This window comes from Populus trichocarpa, chromosome 18, assembly GCF_000002775.5.
Source record: "Populus trichocarpa isolate Nisqually-1 chromosome 18, P.trichocarpa_v4.1, whole genome shotgun sequence".
In the NCBI taxonomy this organism is placed as follows: domain Eukaryota; kingdom Viridiplantae; phylum Streptophyta; class Magnoliopsida; order Malpighiales; family Salicaceae; genus Populus; species Populus trichocarpa.
The window spans coordinates 845,693-870,595 of NC_037302.2; the positions used below are offsets into that span (position 1 = coordinate 845,693).

The following is a 24,903-nucleotide window of genomic DNA, read 5'->3' on the forward strand; positions in this document are numbered from 1 at the left end:
TTTACCTTCAAGTACACTTGATATATCAGATCATTGTAAGTTCCAGCTGGCTCGCCGTCAGGCTTGGCAAAGGGGATGTACTCGTAAGGCAAAGCATAAGGCAATGCTTTGACAACAGAATCAAAAACATCTATGCTGTATCCAGTGACGGTTTTGGTGTTAGAACTAGGATCTCTTTTTACTTTCACAAACTCACTGAAACCATCCTTCACAGGCACTCCTATTCTCAACTTCTTCCCATTCGTTGGGATCTCCCAACCCTTGGGAACAGAAGTTGTATCACCCGGCCATATGACCGTTGAAAGATCGGAGTTAGAACCTGAGTACGCAGTCATATTATTTGTTGAGTTCAATGTTTTGACAATCCCTTTGGTTGATGTCCAGAATCCTATCTCTCTTCCCCCATTGCCATTCACATTTATTATCTGGAAAGCTGATGACTGTAACTGTCCATTATCGAAAAGGTAATCTCCTGTAAGACCTTTGAAAGTAATGTTTGATAAAGCTTGAACGAGGTTTGGACCATTTAAAGACGCCCCAAGAGTTGCAAGATCTGTGGATGAATTGCTAGAAACGTTTGCCTTTTGGAAGCCTAAATTTGCAGTTCCAGCTTTCTCAACTGCCAAGGCCAAAGCTGTTGCTGCATCATATGCCCATAAGCCAAAAATATTCAACTCAGCATCAACAATATCTGGATTATCTTGTAGGAATTTTCTTTTCCACCGAATTCGAAAAGTTTCGAGATCTTCTGTTCTTGGCACATAAGGTTTCACACCCAATGCACCTTGCATTGTATTAGTGACAGAAGCATTTGGTGAACTCAAAAATTCAGCTGTTAGACCATCAGTCATGATCCAAACATAGCCTTCACTCACCATGCCAATCTCTTTTGCTTTGGCAAAAACCCGAGCGCCAAGAGATGGAAACATGTGCACAATGAAAACTCTAGTTTGCATTGTCATCAACTTGTAAAGCTCTGAAACAATTTGATCATCAGTGGCTGATGGAGAAATGACACTCCGGTACGGTACACGAGCATCAACTGCTTGCAGAGCATCAGTTAAATAAGGTATCACTCCCTGTCCATACTCATTGTCAATGTAGATGGGTACTGCTTCTCTCCATCCAAAGGCTTGAACTAATGCACTTATAGCATTCACCTGAGTTGAGTCATTTTGGGTAGCTCGGAAGAAGAAGGGACTCCTGATGGAAGTGAGAGAAGGACTTGATGCAGAAAATGATATAACGGGCACCCGAGCTTTTTCTCCAAGTTCAATAACAAAATTGGCTTGCATTGATGTTGTTGGGCCTATGATTGCTTGCACTTCAACATTTTTTATCAGGTCCAGGGCTGTACTTGTAAAAGGATTAAGAAAACAATTACTCGTATAGATCAATTATTTTCAATAATCAGTAAAGATCAATCAGAGAGACTTAATTATGACTTTATTGCACTTTATATTAAATTAGACTTCTTATATATCATTAATTTAGTGGTTATGCAGAGAAAAGCAAGGAATGGATTATACTTTGCATTTGGGGTTCTCCTGCCCGTCCTAAACAAAGATAAGACACAGCAACCTAAAAATCAACACACGTCATCTCCTTTCATTGATGTGATGTTGGATATCTGATGCATCTGAGCTTCTATGGAAATTGAATGAATATATTGAAAGCCTAATAAATATTTTTATAGACTATTGATCCAGATTCAAAAGAAGATTTAGTTGTGGCAAATTAAATTAGTAGCTTAAAACTGTGATAATTAGAGATTTATCAGTTGGATAAAGCTCAAATTTCTCCAAATAATTTTACTAAGTAGTTTTTCTATATAAAAATATTGTTTTTTATCGGACCATTTGATCTCCCAAAACTAGGCGTAGAAATTACTATTTAGACTAGTTTTGTTATTTTTCCTATGAATTTTTGGATTATTTATTTATTTATTTATCTTGTTTTAATTCTTTTTATGCCTTTAGATTTTAAGTTGTTTCCTGATGGAAATAGATTTTCTGATGTATTTAAAGGAGGGTCACCATATATTTATTTTTCAGGAAATAAAACTGTAAATTAAAAGTTCATAACTTCAATCCTTTTTACTCATTAAAACTTTTATGTTTTTTTTGTGTTATTATTTTCTTATTAGCTCCCGCCTGGATCAATATATTTGAGATAAATATTAAAAATTTAAGAGTTTCTTCCTTACAGTTTTGTTGTGTGTTATTTTAAGGATTTTAAGAAATAATAAACCTTGTTTCTTGTTGTATCCTGCATCACTACTAATCCATTGCTTTATCATGTCCACTGATCTCAATCCCAGCTGCGCTAGTTGTTACTGATTTCCCTTCTCGTACTATCAGTTCAAATTCTAGGATAATATGAATCTAAGTTTTTCTCCTTTTCACCCACCAATAATTTTGCTCAAATAATTAAGATTTGGCGTAGCATTTGAGGATGTAGCTACTGATGGCTACAGCACTCCAAAACAGCGCACAACCTCTATTACATCAGCGTTGCTGCCGACAACAATTAGCAAAATAATTTATTAAATGAGTTAGTAAATCCTAAATTATTATCCAAGCAAAAGCTAAACAAGTGACTTCTTTGGCACGGATTATTCAATTACTAGGTAGCTTTTAGTTACTGTTTTAAGAAAGAAAAAACAAAGACATAGGGGACCAAAAACATGTTTTCATGTCCTTCATGTTTTTGAAAACTCTAAAATTTACTCTAAAATTATTATAGAAACATATTTATTTGTGTGTCCTTCTCTATCCTTCTAAACATGTATTTGTTCTTTCTATATTTTTATTTTTTTAATTTTAATGTTGAAGGATGAAATAAAAAAAATCAATTAAAAAAAATGACCTAAGTAAACCCAGATAAACTACTAAACTCACGACCTTGGTCATGAGATCTAAATAATCCAATAGAAAAAAAAATTAAAACAAATTATGAAGCTCAATCCCCAATCAACCAAGTATTGAAAGATAAAATTGAAAAATATTTAGATAAAAAAAAAAGACACAAAAAATACTCGAGTCAACCTAGGTTAACCTGTCAAATTTATTACCCAAGTCATGAGATGAAAATAACCTCATAGAAAACAAACTAAAACAAATCTTGAAACATAACTCACAATTAACCCAATGTTAAAGGATAAAATTGAGAAAAAAATTCAATTAGGAAAAGGGAAAAAAAAAAACTCAAGTCAATCAAGTTATCTCGTCAAACTCGCAGCCCAAATCATGAGACTGGGATAACCTCATAAAAATTAAATTGAAAAAAATTATGAATAAACCTAATATGGAAGAACGAAATTGAAATTGAAAAATCCATAAAAAAGGATACAAATAAATAACTCGAGTCAGCCCAAGATAACTCGTCAAACTCGTGACCTGAATCATAAGATAGGAATAATCTTATAGAAAGCAAACCAAAACAAACCACGAAACTTATTCTCAATCAACCTAATATTGAAGGATGAAATTAAAAGAAAAAAAGTTAATTAGGAAAAGGAGAAAAAAAACTCAAGTCAACCGAGTTAACTTGTTAAATCTGTGGCCTAGATCATGAAACTAGGATAACCTCATAAAAAATAAATTGAAAAAAATTATGAAGTTCAATCCCTAATAACCCTAATATTAAATGATAGAATTGAAACTAAAAAATTAATTAAAAAAACATAAAAAATGACTCGAATCAAACTGAGTTAACCAACCAAACTCATGACTCGAGTCATGAGACAAGAATAACCTTATAGAAAGTAAATCATGAAACTTAATTTTCAATCAACCCAATGTTAAATGATGAAATTTAAAGAGAGAGAAAAAAACCAATTAGAAAAGGTAGAAAAAAACTTGAGTTAACTGAGATAACTTGTCAAATCCAAGGTTCAAATTATAAGATTAGGATAACCTTATAAAAAGTAAATTAAAACAAATTATGAAGTTCAATATCCCCAATAAACCTAATGTTGAAGGATGGAATTGAAATTGAAAAAAAAAGATTATATTATAAAAATAAAAATAAAAACACTATATTTTGTGAGAAAGAGTAAGTAAAATTCCTTCTCTTTTAGTTTTTTTTTAATGTTTTTCACATTTAATAATATAATAATTATTATGAAATGACATAATTAACAATACAGCAATTAATAAAATGATGTGGACAAATATAATGATATATAATAATTTTATTAGCTCGGTCCATAATCATATATAGTGAACTAAGGCTTAATTAGATAACAAGCATTAAATCTTTAGGTGTTGGCTGAGGAGGTGTTGGATTTGCTCTCCACGATATCATTTTATATATATATATATATATATATATATATATATATATATATATATATATAATAATCGAGATGTATTATTAAAACAGCACCGTTAAGGTCCACGATATCATTTTAGATTTAATGAGAGATTGTGATACAGAAGTTTCTCATGAATCATCCGTCTAAATTTAACGGACGAGGGTTTTAACCTTAGTGCATACATAAAACATAGTTTGAGCAATGATATATAACTGAAGCAAGCTGACTACAGAATCAAGAAAGAGGAGGGAGAGAGAGGGAACCTGCAGCAGCTGCACCAGCAACATCGTTCTCGGAGTCCCTGGTGACGAGGACCAGCCTGGTTTTGTAATCACCATGAGTATCATAGAAGTCTGAGAGGGACATATTGATGCAACTCAACCCAGTCTTGCCATCCAAGTCATTGTCCAAGTCAAGAAGCACACCTACATTCACTGGGATTATAGATGTCGAGTTCTTGGCCATTCCCATTTCAAAGAAGAAAATCTTCAAATAAAGAAGGGAAAAGAAAGAGAGAGCAGGCTTTGAAGGGTACTTTTTCCTGATCATATTGTTGTCTACTTGTGGTTGAGCTGATTCCAGTTTGTTGGTTTAAGCTTGAAAGAACTCTCTCTTATTTATATAAGGCTGTGGCCTGTAGGGTACTTCAAATATGTGGATCCTTAAAGCCTAGAAGAAGATCTCAGAACAGTGGGTGGAGAGGGCCCAATCATTAATTTAAGCTTTCAAAAACAGGAGAGGTTTACTGAGTTTTGTTGCAAGGAAATTTCATGCTTTGAAATTTCCTTGAAAACTATCCCTCCGAGGGCCCAACCATTAATTTAAGCTTTCAAAAACAGGAGAGGGGTTTACTGATTTTTGTTGCAAGGAAATTTCATGCTATGAAATTTCCTTGAAAACTATCCCTCCCCGAATTGTAATGTAAAAGAAGTCCAAAACATGGAAGGATGTTGGGATATGGTTAAGTAAATTAGATTTAGAAAAATATCAAATAATTGCTTAACATATATAGTTCCTAAAACATTGGAAGCAAATCACACTTCATACGAAAAGAGATTGAGAGGACAGGAGGAACAAAAAGTCATTTCCCTTTTCTTATTTTTCTTGTTATACATGTCAAGATGACAAGTATTTGTATGACTTTTCCCCCTGGCTTGTCTGCTGTTACCGATCAAATATGTTCCTTGTCTCTGATTTCACTATCGGTTACCTTGACTAATTAAATCAGTGGACGTACGTATGGTTGCTTCATACTTGTTAGACTTTTTGAAGTGTTGGCTTAAATGATAAATATTTTTGTTTTCAGGATTATTATTTTCAATTCAAATCTAGAAAAAATTGCAAAAATAAAATAAAATATGAATACTTCAATCCGACTGTGAATAATTTATTTAAAACTCGATTGAGAGGGAGAGCTGACAGAGAGTGCCCTAATCATGCCTATAACAACAAAACAAAGAAAGAAAGGTATCCGATTCCTTATTCCTTATTGCAGCCAAACAATAGCTTTTATGGGAAAATCTAATTCAATAAATTAATTATCATCCCATTAAGTCTCAATCCTATTATATTATTTTATGCTTAAAAAACACTAATGTGTTGTCTAGCATGCATTTTCTCCCTTGCATCATCATATTGTTTTGGATCTTTTCGAATTTTTTCTTGTCAAACAAGCATCAAACAGTGCACGCTTGATTTTCTTCGATTCAAGACAAGATTTGTATATGTAAGTCGTCTATTTCACTTACAAAGATGATGAATAGCATCCTTTCGACGAAGCATCCTTTGTCATGTCACAAATTTGCTTTAGACACACTGCGCCATCTCAGACTTGAGGTGTTTCTAAGCGTTGTAGTAGTTGTTTTTTAAAATATATTTTTTTAATTGTATCAAAATAATATTTTTTATTTATTTTTAAAAAATTATTTTTGACATCAGCACATCAAAACAATCTGGAAACACCAAAAAATTAATTTGAAGTAAAGAAAAAAAATCAATTTTTTTCAAAAACGCTTTGAAACACAAAAACAAATGGGGTTTATACTATCACCTACTTCTTGTTTGCTATCTAAATCTAAATCATCCATCTTCTAAACTAGCTTAAGATATTGAAATACTTCATATGAGCTCACATTAAGTATGCTTATAAGTTTGTAGTTTATATATATATATATATATATATATATATATATATATATATTTCTAGACGCGACTCACAAGTGGGTACCCATGATCGATGACCATTTCAAGAGCCAAACCACTAGAAAGAGCCTGCCAACTCGAGGTCCCTAGTCAATTACACACTTACATGTTGGTTGGGAAATTCAAGTGGTGGGATTCAAACTAGGGATGTCATCTCCTCTTAGTTAACTCTTTACCAATTGAGCTACTAGCTCACTTGCAGTTTGTAGTTTAATTGACATCCATTTCTCCTTTCTATCATGAGAGACTTGGGGTTCAAGTGTGTAAGAAAACAATTAAGAAAAAAAAAAGTTGGATAATTTGTATTTTCATCTCAACTCAACTCAAGTTATTAGATGAAGTTTTAAAATATTATCATCTCGCTCTCTTCTTTTCTTCCTTCTTATCATGACCTACACCCATTTACACAGAGAGATTTTCATTTTTAAGCTTTAGTTTAGTTCAAGAAAGGTTGAAGAAGCAAGTAAGTGGTTCCATCTCATATTATTTTCGATTATGGTTTGTTTATGGAAGAATTAAAAAAGAGATTAGGGTTTTGTGATGATTTTGATGAAGTGTTATGGGTTGAGAAATTTGTTTCAACTTTGGTGGAAAATATGGACATAATGCTCTGGAGGTTGAGGATAAAAAATTTAATTTTGATCCTTGATTTATGAAAATTTCTATTAATCCCTAAACTTTGGAATATTATAATTTGACCCTTGAAATGTATTTTGAAATTATAGGCAGTATTATTATTAGGTTAATGGTGATGAATCTCATTTTGATAATTGATATATGGAATTTACAATTTAGCCCCTCAATTTTGGAAATTTACAATTTAGTCACTGAACTTTGGAAAATTTGCAATTTGGTCACTGGAATGTAAATTGAGATTCTGGACCGAGTTGAGGATGGACTATAGGTGAAATTTCAGTATGGTTATGTATTTACAGTTTGGTCCTCCAATCTTGGTAAAATCACGTTTTAGTCCCTATTTTTTGGAAGTTTGTCATTTTAGTCCCTAAACTTAGGAGACTAAACCTGATTTTCTTTTATGCATTAGAATCTTTTATTTGTGTTGTTTTTTAGTTTATTATGTATTTTTGTTGTAGGTTCTTCTAACGATTTCAATAGAATTTTCGGGTCTTTCATCTAATATTTCTTTTATTTCTATATTTTTTTCAGGTGAGTAGAATAATATTTAATATACATGTAATATAAATAAATTATGCATGTTGATATTCTTGAATATATATATATATATATGTTGATTTATTTTCCAAGTACTCATTAGTTTCTTGAATATGTATTCACATTAAATTATATTTGATATAACATTCAGTTGCTTTGATAATTATATGAATATATGTTATGTTTGAATATCGAACTTGTCTGTAACTCCATACTAACAAAGTGTAGTTAGTCTTTGTGCACATCGTATCTGTATTCCTAGCTGGTGAGAGAGGCACCAGCCTATGCACGACTAATTATCCTAAAGTGGTCACCTTTTATGTCATCTGATTATCTTCGGGTTTCATCTGATCTCTGACATGTATTCCACTACTATATTAATATGCTTAGTATATATGTTTATATCAAGATATGTATGACTTACAAATTATTAATATCTAAGATGTATATTAAATGTTATTTCCTCACTGAGTTGATTGAACGCACCCCTCATTTTATATTATTTTTAGGTTTTTAGTTTATGTTAGCAGGTTGACCTTGTTGTTTGTTTCAGCTTCTTCACTTTTGTTTGGCATGTCTTGCTTGTTTCCGCAAGGTTTACTTTTAATTTGTCTTAGAGTGCTCCACTATTACACTATTTTATTTAAAGTTTGGGTTTTATATAATGTAACACGTATTACAAACCCTCGTTTTGTTTTTATCTGATGAAGAGATATTTTGAAAGTTTATGAAATGCTATATATTTTATATAATTTGTTTTATGATATGTATGTTCTGAGATTTGGCGTAGGTGTGGTGTCTTGCTGGCACCACTCTTGCATTGCCAGTCATGGATCTGGAATTTGAGTCGTGACAAATAGTTATGCCTAGTAAATTAGAGTGGTTAATTTATGATTAAATCCATGAATTTTCCTTTTATGTTGAACCATTGAAATTAGAGCCCTAACTATTGACTGTTCTAAGGGAGATTTTAGGAAGGAATATACAATATAAAATATGCTAGATTTTTTTTTACTTAAATAGAAATTAAGAATAAAAAAATTGAAAGTGATTGATGTCTAATCTCCAACTGACAATAGAGTTAGTGTCATAGACTCAAGTTTTTTGAAACAACACCAAATAAATGGCTATTAGATGATTGACCAGCGCTACACTACGGGTCAAGTAAATTTTTTGTTGAACGTAAAAACAAATATTCAAATGTTGCTAATGTTTTTTTCCTAGCAGAAAAAAATTAAATTGTGTAAGGGTTTACCCGATGTAACCCGATTGATTTTATTAGGCCAAAAACAACCCATACAACTCGTGAAAACAAATTTTGACTAAACAAAATTTTAAGATAATATCTTTTCTTACTATTAAAATAACAATATGTTGGATTGACCTTGGACAACCCAGGTTAACGTGTTAAATTCATGACCTGGGTTATGAGACTATGATAACCCTATAGAAAGCAAATCAAAATAAATTATTAAGCCTAATTTCCAATCAACCTAATATTGAAGGATGAAATTGAAAAAAAAAATCAATTAAAAAGAGGACCTAAAAAACAACCCGGGTTAACATGTCAAACTTGCAACCCGGGTCATAAGACCGAGATAACCCCATGAAAATAAAATAAAAAAAAATTACAAAATCCAATCCCTAACCAACCCAATATTGAAGGATGAGATTAAAAAAATCAATTAAAAAAAGAACATGAAAAACAACCTGAGTCAATCTACTAAACTCATGACCTAGGTCATCAAACTAAGATAACCTTATAGAAAAATATTAAAAACAAATTATCTGATTTAACCTGGATTAACCTGTTAAATCCGCGACTTTGATCTTGAGACCAAGATAACACCATATAGAGAAATTCAAAATAAATTATAAAGCTCAATTCTCAATCGCCCTTGTACAACCTAATGTTGAATGATGAAATTTGTAAAAATCTTAATTAAAAAAATGACATAAAAAATAAGTCGAGTTAACCGTTAAGCACTATTATCGAGTCATGAGACCAGGATAACATAAAAAAACAAACCATGAAGCCTAATTCCCAATTAAACACAAAATTAATTGATGAAATTGGAAAAAAAAGTCAATTTAAAAAAAAATAAGTCAATTGGGTTAACCCGCCAAACTCATGACCCAAGTCATGAGACGAGGACAACTTCATAACAAATAAGTTCAATGTTGAAGAACTCATGACCTAGGTAATGAGACCGATATAACCTCTCAGAAAGAAAAAAAAAACGACTTGATTTAATCAGGGTTAAAATCTCAAAACTCGTGACCTTGATCTTAAGACCAAGATATTCTCACAAAAGCAAATCAAAATAGATTATGAAGCTCAATTCTCAACTAACTTAATGTTGAATGATAAAATTGAAAAAAAAATAATTAAATAAAAGACACAAAAAACAATCCGAGTTAATTCGGGTTAATCCGTTAAGTATTATTCTCGTGTCATGAGATCAAGATAACCTAATGAAAACTAAATAAAGCAAATCATGAAATTTAATTCTCAATCAAATCAATATTAAAGAATGAAATTAGAAGAAAAGAAATTAATTTTGAAAAAGAAAAAAATCTGAGTCAATCGAGTTAATCTGTCAAATCATAACCCATCAAACCTAAAATCAATATTATAAGAGTATGATAAATAAATAGAAAAAAAATCAAAATTAAACAAAAAAAAATATTAATTGAAAAAAAAAACGACAAAACAAAACACTAGTGATTTGTGAGGAGGCTGGGTACACTAAAACCCCCCTGCTTTTTTTAGTTTATAGTTAATTAATATATGAAATGAGAAAAGCCTTGAACCAGATGATAACAACAACTCGAAGGGGAGAATTTGTAGGAGGTTAAAACACCTGGAAATTGGTGCACAAAAAGGTTCTTATGGGTCAAAATCGTCTGATTGGTTGGTGCATTTGACCTGTAATGGATGGCTAATGTGATTAGTTGGGTAAGGAACCAGGTCCGTGCTATAATTTCTCACCGCTAGCTAGAACATAGAGAGGAAAAGGTCCATATGCACGTTATTGGGTGGGGACTCAAACTTCACCTTAGTTTACCAGCTCCTTCACCATACAAAAACATGCATTGCAAAATACTCTTGGTTGTTTTTTTTTTTTTTAATATCATGGGCACATTTTTGGACATAATCCATTGGTTATAAATAGTTACTTTCAAGAGCCAAACCATGGGAAAGAGCACACTCACTCAAGGTTCTCAGTCTATCACACACTTTCGATTGAAATATACAAGTGGTAAAATTCAAATTAGGAATGTTTTTTTTTTCCTAGTTAACTCTTTACTACTTGACTATTGCTTGCGTAGCTACTAGCTCACTTACCAGTATTGGTTCTGATCAAATATGTTCCTTTGTCTCTCATTTCGCAATCGGTTAGACTTTTTGAAGTGTTGGCTTAAATGATAAATAGTTTTGTTTTCAGGATTATTATTTTAAATTCAAATCTAAATAAAATTGCAAAAACTTTTTTTTTTATATGAATACATCAATCCGACTGTGAATAATTTATTTAAAACTCGATTGAGAGGGAGAGCTGATAGAGAGTGCCCTAATCATACTTATAACAACAAAACAAAGAAAGAAAGTTATCTGATTCCTTATTGCAGCTACTTTTCTGGGAAAAATGCTAATTCAATAAATTAATTATCATCCCATGAAGTCTTAATCGATCCTATTATGTATGCTTAAAAACCTCTAATGTGTCATCTAGTGTACATTTTCTCCCTCACATCATCATATTTTTTGGATCTTTTCGATTTTTTTTCTTGGCAAACAATCATCAAACAGTGCTCGCTTGATTTCCTTCGATTCAAGACAAGATTTGTATACGCCAGTCGTGTATTTCACTTACTAATTAAGATAATGTAGAGCATCCTTTCGACGAAGCATCGTTTGTTGAATGGCCACTGTGGTGCAATATGTGCTGGAAATGACAATTGTCAGGAGATGGAAATGGGAAGGCCTATATATCTGTAGTAAGAAGCAATAAAGTTGAAGATAATATTAACAACCATTTCTGTTTCTTTTGTTGCAGAAGCAACTTCAAGTACATGTTGTTTTCCATTTTTTAACTTCGTTGACTTTAACTAGTTTGCAGTAGCAGTGGTTTGAGTATAATTCAATACCAAGACGAAATCTCATATTTTTAAGGGTTAACATCAATCTTTTATTAAAAAGTCAAAATCAATGAAATTTTTTATTTTTATTTATTTTTATTAAAAAACCAAAAGCGATAAAATATTCTATTTTTAGGGATTAATGTCTAAATGTTTTTATTAGAGAAACCTAAATCAATGAAATCTCTGTAGTCTTGTGATTCCTGTAGTTCAGATTACCTTGATTACTTCTGTTTTTGTGTGCTGAATTTGTTAAACTCGAAACCATTTGGTTGTTTATCCTGCCTTTAACAGGCTTTATTTTATTTATAAAAAAAAAAAACGTAGCATCCTTTGTTATGTCATAAAATTTGTTTTCAAGACACAGCACCATCTCATATATATCAAGTTCAAATTATACTGCCACCTACTTCTTTTTTGCCATCTGAAATCCCAATCCCAATCATCTATCTTCTACAATAGCTTAAGATATTGAAATACTTCATATCAGCTGACTTTAATCAGTACAGGGTATGCTAACGAGTTTGTACTTTAACTGGCATCCATGTCTCCCTTCTATCATGAGAGAGTTAGGGGTTTTGAGTGTGTAAAAAATCAATTAAGAAAAAACAAGAATATAGAGATAATTTGTATTAGATAACAAGGTCTAGTATACTATTTATATTATTTTATAACACCTTGAATGTTAAAATTCAAGCATTAGCTGGCCCTTGATTATTATTATTATTTTTTAATCAAGCTAGGGTCAGACTTTGCTTTCATGATATATGGATATCAAGATACGATGACTATTTATTATTTTCATTTCTTCAATCGTAGCTAACAGGAAGATAAATTTCCCATGAGCTTATATCAGTCTATCATTCATTATATATTCAACTCAGTTGTGTGTAGAATGTTTAGAGGGCAAACAATTTCCCATGAGCTTTCCAAATAAGTCTACATCTAGAGCAAATCAACCCCTACAAGAGATACATACAAATATATGTGGTCCTATTCAGCCATACTCATTTGATAAAAATCTATATTTTCTATTTTTTATTAATTATTATAGTAGAAAAATATGGGTATATTTCTTAAATGAAAAGTCTAATGTATTTAATTATTTTAAAAAGTTTAAGGCATTATTTGAAAAAAAAAGTGGTTACTCTATAAAATCACTTAGGACAGATAGGGGGTGAATTTTGTTCTAATGGGTTTTATAAAGCTCAAGTTATGAAAAGACTCCTAACAGTGCTTAGATCCCTACAACAAAATAGTGTGGTGGAGAGAAAGAATAGAAGAATTCTCAACATGATGAGAAGCATGCTCAAAACTAAGAAGATGCCTAAGAAGTTTTGGGTTGAAGCTGTAGATTATGTTTTTAATTGTCAAATAGGTATCCTACGAAAGGCTGGAATGGCATGACTCCACAAAAAGCATAGAATGGAAGAAAGCCAGTCAAACATGATGTTTTTGCCAAGACGAGAGATATGCTAGTAGTTATAAAGAAATCAAGTTTAAGGAGGGATGTTGAAAGTAGTTAAGATTAGAGAGATAGTCTTTTGTATAATTGTGATGAATGATTGATAAACCAACCATCCCTTTGTATTTATACTTTTAGGGTTGTATACAATACAATAGTGGAATGTATTACACATAATAACTATCCCTATAATGTATTTACATATAAACTGGACTCTTTCCTTAATACACCCCGTCAAGCTGAAGGTGGAGATTCCACCCGAAGCTTGGATCTAAAATAAGCAAATGAGACTGGAGGGAGAGGCTTGGTAAGAACATCCGCGAGTTGATCCTTTGAAGAGATGAATCGTACCTGAATTTCTCTCTTAGCAACGCGATCACGGACAAAATGATAATCAACTTCAACATGTTTAGTACGAGTGTGGAACACCGGATTGGCAGATAAGAAAGTAGCCCTTAAGTTATCACACCATAACGTGGTCATGGACGAAGTGGAAATCCGAAGTTCTGCCAATAAAGAACGAATCCACAAAATTTCAGCAGTACCATCAGCCAAGGCTTTGTATTCTGCTTTTGTAGAAGATCTAACAACAGTGCGTTGTTTCCCGGATTTCTATGAGATAGGTGTAAAACCAAGGTACACAAGATACCAACCTGTTGATTTTCGATCGTCAATACTACCTGCCCAATCAGCATCTGTGAAACCATGAAGAGTCAAGAGAGAGTCTCGAGTAATGTACAGACCACAGGTTGCTGTAGCCTATAGGTAACGTAGGATACGTTTAACAGCAGCCCAGTGATCATCAGTAGAGGCATGCATAAATTGACATACTTTGTTGATTGCATAGCAAATATCAGGTCTAGTGAAAGTAAGATATTGCAGTGCTCCAACAATCTGTCGATACCGTGTCGGATCAGAGTGAAGAGTACCAGGCACAATTCCTAGTTTAGAGGAGGTAGACAGAGGAGTATCAACCGGTTTGCAGGAAGCCATACCTGCTCGTTGGATAATATCGAGTGCATACTTATGTTGACTTAATAAGAGACCCATAGCTGTAGGTTTAACTTCAATGCCCAAGAAGAAATGAACATAGCCCAAATCCCGAAGCTTAAATTCTGTTTGCAGTAAAGTAATCAATCTATGAAGCAAGGCTGAGTTACTCCCGGTCAGTAAAATATCATCCACATACACAAGTAGATAAATCATGGCACCATTAAGAGAGAGAATAAACAGAGAAGTGTCAACCTTGGATGCCTGAAATCCAATGGAAAAGAGGAACTCACTCAACCTGTTGTACCAAGCTCGAGGTGCTTGTTTCAAGCCATACAAAGATTTATGAAGAGGACACACATAAGATGATTTAGCAGAATTAGCAAACCCTGGTGGTTGTGCCATGTATACCTCCTCTTGAATAATGTCATTCAAGAAAGCATTATAAACATCCAACTGGTAAATATTCCAACCATACGACACAGCAATAGTGAGCACAAGACGTACCGTTGTAGGCTTAACCACCGGGCTAAACATCTCCAAATAATCAATCCCCTCTTGCTGAGAGAAGCCGCGGGCAACCAATCGTGCTTTATATTGGTCAATCCGACCATCGGCATGGCGTTTAATCTTGTACACCCACCTACTACCAATCACATTCATAGACGGATGAGAGGGCACCAATGACCAAGTGTGATTAGAGTGAAGTGCCCGAATTTCCTCCTGCATGGCATTATGCCAAACCAAATACCTGTTGGCATCCTTAAAAGACAGTGGCTCCTGTTGAGGTAATGTTGCAACCCGGGAGGAAGTTACAACACTGAAGTTAGCATCCTTGGGTGGACGTGGTCGAAGCAACATAGGATGGAGGTGGGCCGGCTGAGAGAAGTTGTTATCAACACTGGCCGGTATCTGCTGAAGCTGGAATTTGGACAAATCAACACGTAGATTAATTCCATGAGAGGAATCAGAGGAAAAACCTGATGAGGAGCTCAATATATGTGCAGGTCGTGGGGTAGAAAAAGCTGTAGAATCTGCTGGAGTCACCGCTAGAATAGGGGAACCAGCAGGGGAGCTAGCAGGAGCAAGCTGAACCTGTACTGCATGCGAGGGTGGCGAATCTGAATCTGTACCTATAGCCTGATCATGATAATAACATGCAGATAATGGTAAGGGAGCCAAATGAGATGTAGGTGGTGTGGGGGGTAATGGTGGAAGGGTTGGAGATGATGGCTTTGGATGATATAAAGTAACCAGTATAGTGGCAGCAGTAGAATTTATAGGTGGGACTGCAATCTGTTTAGATTTACCTAGAGGAAAAACATGTTCATGAAACCGGACATGACGAGAAAGATAAATATGTTTGGATGACAAGCCAAGACATCGATAACCTAAATGAGAGTTACTATATCCTAGAAAAACACAAGCAGATGAACGAAAATCTAACTTATGAGTATTGTATGGACGGAGGAATGGAAAACAAAGAAACCCAAATGTTTGAAGAAAAGGATAATCAGGAGATGATTTTAAAAGACATTCGAAAGGACTCTTATAATTAAGAACCCGAGTCGGCATGCGATTAATCAAGTAAACAGAACTTTCAAAAGCATAACTCCAATATTTAAAGGGAGCGTGACATTGCCCAAGAAGGGTAAGTCCAGTTTCGACAATATGTTTATGACGACGTTCAACCATGCCATTTTGTTCATGGATGTGCGGGCAAATCACACGGTGATGAATACCAATTGTTTTAAAATACGTATTGAGTTTTTGGTATTCACCACCCCAATCTGTTTGAACAGATTTTATTTTTAAAGCAAATTGACGCTCAACGAGTGCCTGAAATTGATGAAAAATATTAAAAACATCAGACTTAGCAACCATCGGATAAAACCAAATAAACTTTGTATGAACATCCACAAAAATAACAAAATACCAAAAACCGTCTAATGACAACATAGGAGAGGGAGGGACCCCAGACATCACTAAAAATTAAATCAAGAGGAGCTAGAGTTTGATGACCCGTAATTTTTAAAGTCAAACGACATGACTTGCCCAGAGGACATGCAGGACAATTAAAATAAAAAAAATTTGACGTACATGACACTTTTTTATTTTTCACCAACAAATGCAGAATGCGTGGGCTTGGATGCCCAAGTCGACGATGCCAGATATCAGCGGAAGTAGAGAGACATGTAGATGAGAAAGCCTGAGGCAATGACATGGCAGACGACTCGGACAAAACATATAGATCATCTCTACTCTGACCGGAAAGAAGCACTTTCTTTGTCATGAGGTCCTTAACATAAAATAGACAGGAATGAAATTCAAAAAAACACGTTATTCTCAAGGCAAAATTTTTGAACAGACAGCAGAGGTTTTTTAATGGCAGGAACATGTAAAATATTGGATAAAGTAAAGGTGTGTTTTGGGGAATGAATTTTAGAATGAGCAATATTGGAAATAACAAGGCCCTTACCATCACCAACATGCAGATGATCATTACCAAAGTAAGGTTCTAAACTCGTCATAGTAGCAATATCTGGCGTTACATGATGATTTGCTCCCGTATCAGGAAACCATGTGACAGGTGATGTTGCGGGAGCATTATTGAATGCAAGATTGGCATTGGCTTGGAGATGATGATTAGCCAACTGAGAGCACTGTTAGGCAGTATGCCCATATTCATAACACAGCTGACATTTTACACTGTGATTATACCCACCAAAACGATTACCTTGTTGCCCAAATTGTCCTGATAGCCGAGAGGGAGATCCAGAAAACTGTCCTGAGGAGAATCGGTGTCCCTGTTGCCCAAATTGTTGACCTGAAGTATAGCTATTGTTTCCATTATTTCCACAATAAGCATTGTTGTGATTATTATTATTTCTCCAGCCCCCACAAAAACAGCCTCTTTTAGCATTATTGAAGTCAGAGTGATTCTGCATAAAGAAAGCAGCTAGTTGCTGCGTTGGGGTTGGTAACAGAGGTGTTGTTATGGTTGGTTGGAGAGCAGCTTTGTGGAGAAATTCATGTGTAAGTAGACTACTATGGAGATCAGTGTAGAAGATGGGATCAGCCTTGGTGGACAAGCTGGTGACAAGATCTTTAAATTCACTACGTAACCCCCGAAACACATATAGGTTGAATTCTGCCAAGGAGATTGGTCTGCCAGCCGCAGCAAGTTCATCAAACAATGCTTTTGCCTTCTGCAAGTAGGTGCTGGCAGAATCATCATGCTGGCGTAACTCTTGGAAGGAACCGTGAAGTTGCATGATCCTGGAATTTGAAGGAAACGCAAGAGCTATTTCCAGCGTTCTTCAGATATTATGGGAGGTGTTACAATCCATAACTAAATGCAAAACTTCCACTGAGAGAGAGGATAAGAGGGCACTCATGATTAAGTGATCTTGCTGCTTCCATGTTAAGTATGCAGAATTGACAGAGGATGAAGATACCACAGCAGATTCCAGATGAGAAGGAGGACATGTTGATGTGCCATCAACAAACGAGTATACGCCTTGGCCCAAGAGGAACGACTTCATCTGCATCCTCCAATACAAAAAGTTTGTATTGGAGAGTTTTAAAGACATTACCTGTTGCGTGTTAGGGAGAGATATGATGGCAGGAGTAGGGGACACACCATAGGTGGTTGTCGGCGCCATAATAGAGTAAAAAGATTGGGGTGCAGATGTAGCAGAATAATGAAGTTCTTGATTGTCCATAAGGGAAAGAAGTTTGGCAGATGACGTTCTTGATATTTAAGAAGGGAAGAAAGTTGCAGATGACGTTCTTGATATTTGCTGGAAGAAGAGAACCGGATGTAAGGAAGGAGTCTTTAAAGAAGACTACTGGGAAAGAATGGAAGAAGAGAACCGGATGTAAGGAAGGAGTCTTTAAAGAAGACTACTGGGAAAGAATGGAAGAAGAGAACCGAATGTAAGGAAAAAGTTTTTAAAGAAGGCTGCTGGGAAAGAAGGTTGTTAGATGATTGTTTTGCTCTGATACCAAGTTAAGATTAGAGAGATAGTCTTTTGTATAATTGTGATGAATGATTGATAAACCAACCATCCCTTTGTATTTATACTTTTAGGGTTGTATACAATACAATAGTGGAATGTATTACACATAATAACTATCCCTATAATGTATTTACATATAAACTGGACTCTTTCTTAATAAAAGTAAACCAAATTTTGGTTTTTCTGAAAAATAGAGAAACCGGTCTACCGATTGAATTAAATGAATCGGTTGACCGGTTCAGAAATGGTCAATCGGTTGAGTTGGCAGAATTTTTTTCCTTATCAGTTTAGGTTTTCCTTTTGTTAAATTAATTATATGATTGTCTAAGACTTTTTACTTATAAATAATTTTGTAATCAGAATTTGAGAGATGTAATACAAAAAAGAATAAGAATGTATCTTGGAGAAAACACTTAATGCAAAAACATCCTTTCTCTCAAATTTTTCTCGTTCAGTTTTGTTTTTTTAAGAATATCTTCTACCACACCTAGAGTTGCTCTTGATTTGGGACGACAAGCTGATAGATATTTTGTACTTCCTCTTGATCGGGTTGCTGTGCATTTGGATCTTGATCATCATCATTGTCTGCCGGTGGAAGATCTCCAGGTATAGCTATGTGGATCGGATTCAGCTCACTTCTACTGGATGTTAAGTCCATTTGAATGAAGATTCTGAACAAAACAAGAACTCTGCTCCACTGTTGTTGCTCTTAAATCAGAGGGCTGCAAGAGTACTGCTCTGTGCTCGTAAACAAATATGGTTGTGAAGATCATGAGAGCTGAAATTGAAGCAATGCCAGTAATAAGAAATAATCCCCAAAAACTCTTGAGACTAAGGCTATTAGATGAAACTGAGGTGCTGGATTCTTGACAACTGCTTTGTGTGCCAAGCCATGCATCCTCAATTTCCTTCATCTTATCTCCTTCGGTCACATTTAGAACTGCCCTTGATACATCAGCTACAAGAGGTGAACCTTTAGGGAAGACCTGAAACGCAAAAAAGAATGATCCCACATGAGAAATTTTGTGTGCTCATACACGAAGGATATATCAGATAGAGACAAGAAGAGCAGGAGGAAGGAAGAGAAGTGATCTTACAAACCCGAAACCGCCTGTTTTAAATGTAGGCTCAATTATTGTATATTTCGAGCAATACATAGATAGAAAGAATTTCATGTATGGCACTTCATCAAATGCGGCAGCAATACCACCATTTCCACTACCTCTGGAAAAAAGCTCGTCGCATTCTTCTGGAGTATTATAAGCCATAAGCCTGGAGTCATCAAAACCCAAGTTTTTCAGGATTCCCAACACAAAAGAGTTCGGCTGGTATCCCACAAACTCCCCCTTTTTAATGAGCTCATCAACATTAGTAACTGTAGGTTGGAGCTGCTGAACGGTAAGCACGCTACTTAGGCTGGCAGTGTAGCTTTGAGTAAGAATGAGTACAACAAAACACCATATGGTTACAACTATTCTAGCCAAGTTGCTAACCACCCTCTCCCCTGTAACATAAAAAACATAGGTATCATAAACATCAAGTCAGTGTTTGAGATTCAAGTGCTTTGAGAACTAAAAACTCAAGAGGTGAAGTGAAATTACTATGAGCAAAAACCATGGTTGAGAAAGAAAACCAGAAGCTAGTGCCTATTTGATGCGAAGGAGGCCCTTGAAAATCTTCATTTATTCCGTGTTCAAGAACCCAGACCACAAATCCGATGAGAACAAAGAAACAAAAGCTTGTGACCCAAAGGTCCCAAGTCAAAGGCTTCAAGAAAACCCAAGCATTTTTGTTTCTGCTGTCTTTGATTGGAACGATCATGGAGACGCCACTTTCCGTGTAAGGCAATGTAAAATCGACGTACTTGGACCTGTTGGCTATGATAGTTGTATCTCCGACCACAGCGTCGTAACTCTGTTTACAGTAATGCGTTACCTATAGGAATGCTGCTAATGTGATTAAGCATAATATAGAAACATGAGAGGGGTTTTACCTTTAAATACACTTGATAGACCAGATCATTGTAAGTTCCAGCAGACCTCCCATCAGGCTTGACAAAGGGGATGTACTCATAAGTTATGGCATAAGGTAATGCGTCAACTGCAGCTTCGAATATAGCTATGCAGTATCCTGTGACTGTTGTCATATTGGAATTGAGATCTGTTGTCACCTTCACAAATTGACCGAAAGTGCTTGATCTCGGTACTCCTATCCGCAACTTCTTCCCATTTGTCGGAATCTCCCAGCCCTTGGGAATAGAAGTTGAATCCCCTGCCCATATAACAGGTGCAAGACTGGACTTGGAAGTAGAATAAGTACTCGTGGTATTTGCTATCGAGTTAAGGGTTTTTGCGAGCCCCTTTCTCGGTATCCAAAATCCTATCCTCCTTTCTCCATTTCCATTCATATTAACTATTTCAAAAGCCGATGGCTGTAACTGTCCATTAATGAAGAAGAAATCTCCAGTTACACCTTTAAAACTAGTGTTTGATAATGCTCGGAGGAGGTTTGGACCATTTTGAGAGATTCCCAGATTTTCTAGATCAGTTACTGAAGTGTTAGAAACATTTGCCTCTCGAAAGCCTAAGTTTGTTGTACCAGCTTTCTCAATTGCCATGGCCAATGCTACAGTAGCATCGTAGGCTTGTAGTGCATAAATGTTTAACTCAGCATCAACCATGTCTGCATTATCTTGTTGGAATTTCCTTTTCCACCGTAACCGAAAATTTCCAAGCTCCGTTGTTTTCGGAATATAAGGTTTAATACCCAATACCCCTTGCATAGAATCAATGACAGAAGGATCTGGTGAGGTTGAGAGACCTACAGTCGGCCCATCAGTCATGATCCAAACGTAGCCTTTACTCATCATCCCAATCTCTTTAGCTTTGACAAAAAGCCGAGCGCCAAGAGAGGCAAACATGTGCACAATGAAAACTCTTGTTTGCATTGTCATCAACTTGTAAAGCTCCTCAGCAATTTGATCATCAGTGGCCGATGGAGAAATGACACTCCGGTAGGGTACATGAGCATCAACTGCTTGCAAAGCATCAGTTAAATAAGGTATAACTCCCTCTCCATATTCGTTGTCCATGTAGATAGGTACTGCTTCTTTCCATCCAAAGGCTTGAACTAATGCTCCAATGCCATTGACTTGACTTGAGTCATTTTGTGTAGCTCGAAAAAAATAGGGACTCCTGGTGGAAGTAAGAGAATCACTTGATGCAGAAAATGATATGATGGGCACTTGAGCTTTTTCTCCTAGACCAATAACAAAATTAGCTTGCATTGATGTTGTCGGCCCCAAGATTGCTTGCGCTTCCACATTCTTTATCAAGTCCAAGGCTGCGATTTACAAAGGTGATCGAGAACGAAAGGATCGACTTAGCATTTTTCTTTAATGATTAAAGATTAATGGAATAGATTTATGAATACTCATATCAAGAATATGTTGGTAATCCAACCAATAAATCATATATTTTATATGAAAAAGACTAGAGAAGAAATCGAAATCAAGGTTCTCTAAAGAAGTAACTCATCACTAACAAGTAGACAGATTGAGTACCCTACTAACAGTAAATCATAGCAAGCAATCATTAAGATTTCTCTTGTTAATACTTTTTTTTTTTTTTATCTCCAGCTGTTAGCTAGATTTATGCGGTTGACTTGTAAAGATGGGCAGATCATGACTATATATTTTGCCTCTTTGCATGTGATACTAGGCTTATGCATGGTCATAGACATATTTTTTGAATTCTAGTTTTACTATAGTTTTAATGATAAACTGGTCCACGAATAATATCTTGATTATTATTAAAAAAAATAGCTCGACTAAGTTTGAAAATTAAGCTAAATAACCTGATGATCTAATCAAAAACTCAATCTGGCTCAGGACTAGGAGTACTGGAGTTTTTGGCAAACCTGATGGGAGTCCTAATGGCCTAATTCCTCTGTATATGTAAAAAGTAGCTCTCTCTCTAAATTCTTATGTCTCTTTATCATCTGTCTTGGCTTCGAACAGCTTGGTCCATGTAGTAAATTTTTTTCTTCAACTTCAGACATTCCAGTGAAACTCTAATTTTGTTTTTTTTATTATCTATTTTATGCATGTAAGTTCATGTATATTAAAAAGTGTTACCTTTTTCAGTTATATAAAAATAGAAAAACAATTTCTTATGCTTCCAGAGAATACATATATTTGGCAGATGGCATACTCATGCGTTCATGACCCCTAAGGACTACATTCCCAGCAGAATATAATAACACTGTAAATCATAATAGTTATAAAACATTGCCCCTCTACAGAGATCAACCTGGTGACACGTTGATCCAAAATTCAGTCTAAATTAAGTTTAATTTTAAACTAATTTTTTTTTTTTATCAAAACCATATTATTTCATTTAAAAAAATTAAAACAACATTGTTATTAAAAAAAATAACACCTTAACATGTGGGTTGACTCGGCCGACCGCTACTCAAGTCTTGCATCAAGTCAAATCTTATGCCAAGTCTTATAACTATGCTACATAATTAAGGCCTGAATCTTCTATCAAGGCTTTTTTAATAATCAGTCCAAAGGAATTATAAGCAATGTATGACCGAAAATAGAGCAAACAGATACTAGATATTGAAATTAAGGTCAGAGAGAAGAAATGGAGAGAACCTGCAGCAGCTGCAGCAACAACATCTTTCTTGGAGTCCCTGGTGGTCAAAACCATCCTGGTTTTGTAGTCTCCATGAGTGGCATAGAAGTCTGAGAGGGCCATGTTGATGCAACTCAATGCAATATTTGCTTCCAAATAATCCAAGTCAAGAACCAAACCTACATTCACTGGAATAAACGTTGTGTTTTGAGCCATTACCAATTCTAAGAAGAAAAAATGGACAGAAAGGAAAGAAAGGAATGGGAGAACTTGATTTGAAGGTGGGTTTCCCCTCATATTTGTTTCCATTGAGATGTTGGTTAGTACTTCTTGATTAACGGGTTAACTAAGCATTTATAAGATCGTGGGATTTGACATTTTGACATTAAAAACTGAAGAATTTAGAACAGTGTTCATGGAGATCAGTGGCCAGCTGTATTGTTTGAAGTAGTGAAAAAACAATTGTGATAATCCAAACAATCACTTCTAAATTATGAGCTAGTTTAGTCAACAGTTGACACTCTTTATTTTATTTCTTTTTATTCTAATTACGATTTTTGACCATCTTTGTGTTACATTCCATTCATTGTTTGCGAAAGATTACCCCGAAGGAAGCCCGCCTGCAAGAAATCTGGTTTTAAGTGCCCCCACCACAACCGACAAAAAGAAGGAACCGATCCCCAAGTCCCAAAGATGGATAAAAGGCTGATCTATTAGGGTCTACATGGAATTTTCTTTCTACAGTTGTATAATGGACTCAATTAGCTCTAATTGATGCTTTTCTTTCTATTTATTTATTTATTTTTAAAAGATTTATCTATTTAAACCTTTGGATAACACAGTTATAAAAAAAAATGTTTGTCAAACCTATAAAAAGAAATGTTTGGTCAAGTGTTTTAATCTCAAAAACACTAAACAATGTTATAACATGTAAAAAAAAAATGGGAGGGTGAAAAGAATGAAGATCGTTTGGTATTGTTTGGTTTCTGTTTCTGTTTCTAGTTTTTTATTTTTATTTGCAATTTTCTTGTTTTTAAACTCATAAAACTTATTTGGTTGAGCATTTTTAAAAAGAAATATAAACTTACTCTCATTTGGATATTTAAATCAGTGAAAGTAATATTCATGTAAAGTAGTAAATTATGGTACTATCTCTTACTCAGTGCCGACTCAATTCTTGATTGCTTCAATCTTGAATTAGGATATTTTGAATAGAATCTCGTTTGATTCTGTTAGAGAATAATATAAATTATATCTAGAGAACTCACTTAACAGCTTAAACTATTGGGTTGAGATGGTTCCTTAACATAGTATTAGAGTCATGATGACCAAGCGGTAACGAGTTCAAATCTTACCATCCCCATTTATATGATAAAAATTAAACACAAGATAGTATGAATCTGTTCAAGTTTCAAGCCCAAATGACTTTCACTTAAGGATGTATATTAAAAAATAATATAAATCATATCTTGAAACCTCACATAACAGTTTAAGTTATTGGATTGAGATAATCTTTTGATATACTCCAAACGTTGTTATTCTTAGATGCCTTACACCCAACATCATCTCGATTTCTGGTTGCCTTTATTTTATTCAAATTGATCCTAGTGTAGCCAATAATGTTCACACCTAGTCTCAGCCCCGACCTGCATCGCCTGAGGCTGATTCGGGCTTGACCCTGCCAACACTTGATACTTGGTCTAGGACCACTTGCGCTTGGGATCGATCCCAACTCAACCACTAGGGCATCAAAGACCCATTGTGGCTCGACCCTACACAGCCCTTAGGGCATCTTGGACCTAGTTTTGGCTCCATCCAACCCCCGGGGTATCCAGTATTGACCTAAGCCTCAAGGGCGCTCTGGATTCAATCTTTAACCAACCCGAGAGCTCCAAATTTGGTTTTAGCCTAATCACGACCAAAGTCCTAAATAATAGGTTAAACAAGTTC

General features: G+C 34.8%; 2 protein-coding genes and 1 long non-coding RNA gene across 11 annotated transcripts in view; 1 reads left to right on the plus strand and 2 right to left on the minus strand.

The window, feature by feature from the left end:
• Positions 1-959, plus strand: part of LOC127904723 (uncharacterized) — a 32,318-nt gene extending 31,359 nt beyond the window's left edge. The window contains exon 2 of the long non-coding RNA XR_008058089.1: positions 767-959. This is a non-coding gene — a long non-coding RNA (uncharacterized LOC127904723). The remainder of the gene's footprint in view (positions 1-766) is intronic.
• Positions 1-5,059, minus strand: part of LOC18107187 (glutamate receptor 2.2) — a 73,074-nt gene extending 68,015 nt beyond the window's left edge. For 2 of the 8 annotated variants that reach the window (XR_008058087.1, XM_024590078.2), the window contains exons 1-2: positions 4,582-5,057; positions 6-1,351 (exon numbers count right to left, since the gene is read on the minus strand). Coding sequence is in view for 6 of the 8 variants with exons in the window: in XM_024590078.2 (XP_024445846.1) it covers positions 6-1,351; positions 4,582-4,867 (1,632 nt within the window). In the remaining 2 variants the exon portion in view is untranslated. Of the gene's footprint in view, positions 1-5; positions 1,453-4,581 lie in introns of those variants that run through there. The other 6 variants (XR_008058088.1, XM_052449108.1, XM_052449103.1 and 3 more) reach the window with 5 other exon arrangements.
• A 13,809-nt stretch (positions 5,060-18,868) lies between these two features.
• LOC18107522 (glutamate receptor 2.2) lies at positions 18,869-23,302 on the minus strand. 2 transcript variants are annotated; one of them, XM_024590184.2, is made up of 5 exons: positions 22,974-23,302; positions 20,307-21,655; positions 19,915-20,227; positions 19,411-19,817; positions 18,869-19,299 (listed from the first exon to the last, which is right to left on the minus strand). In XM_024590184.2, exons 1-5 carry the CDS (start codon positions 23,260-23,262, stop codon positions 18,952-18,954), a joined length of 2,706 nt encoding a protein of 901 aa, XP_024445952.2. In that variant the 5' UTR covers positions 23,263-23,302; the 3' UTR covers positions 18,869-18,951. The 2 variants fall into 2 exon arrangements, with proteins under 2 accessions (XP_024445952.2, XP_052305069.1); XM_052449109.1 differs by having other exon boundaries at positions 19,136-19,299; positions 19,415-19,817.
• Positions 23,303-24,903: the final 1,601 nt, after the last annotated feature.

Excerpts from the sequence above, each read along its gene's own strand:
- LOC18107522 (XM_024590184.2), bottom strand. The coding sequence starts at position 23,262 with ATGGAAACAAATATGAGGGGAAACCCACCTTCAAATCAAGTTCTCCCA. Across the intron at positions 21,656-22,973 it reads TGTTGCTGCAGCTGCTGCAG|CCTTGGACTTGATAAAGAAT; the intron begins GTTCTCTCCATT and ends TGTAAATCGCAG. Across the intron at positions 19,300-19,410 it reads AAACAGGCGGTTTCGGGTTT|GTCTTCCCTAAAGGTTCACC; the intron begins GTAAGATCACTT and ends TTTGCGTTTCAG.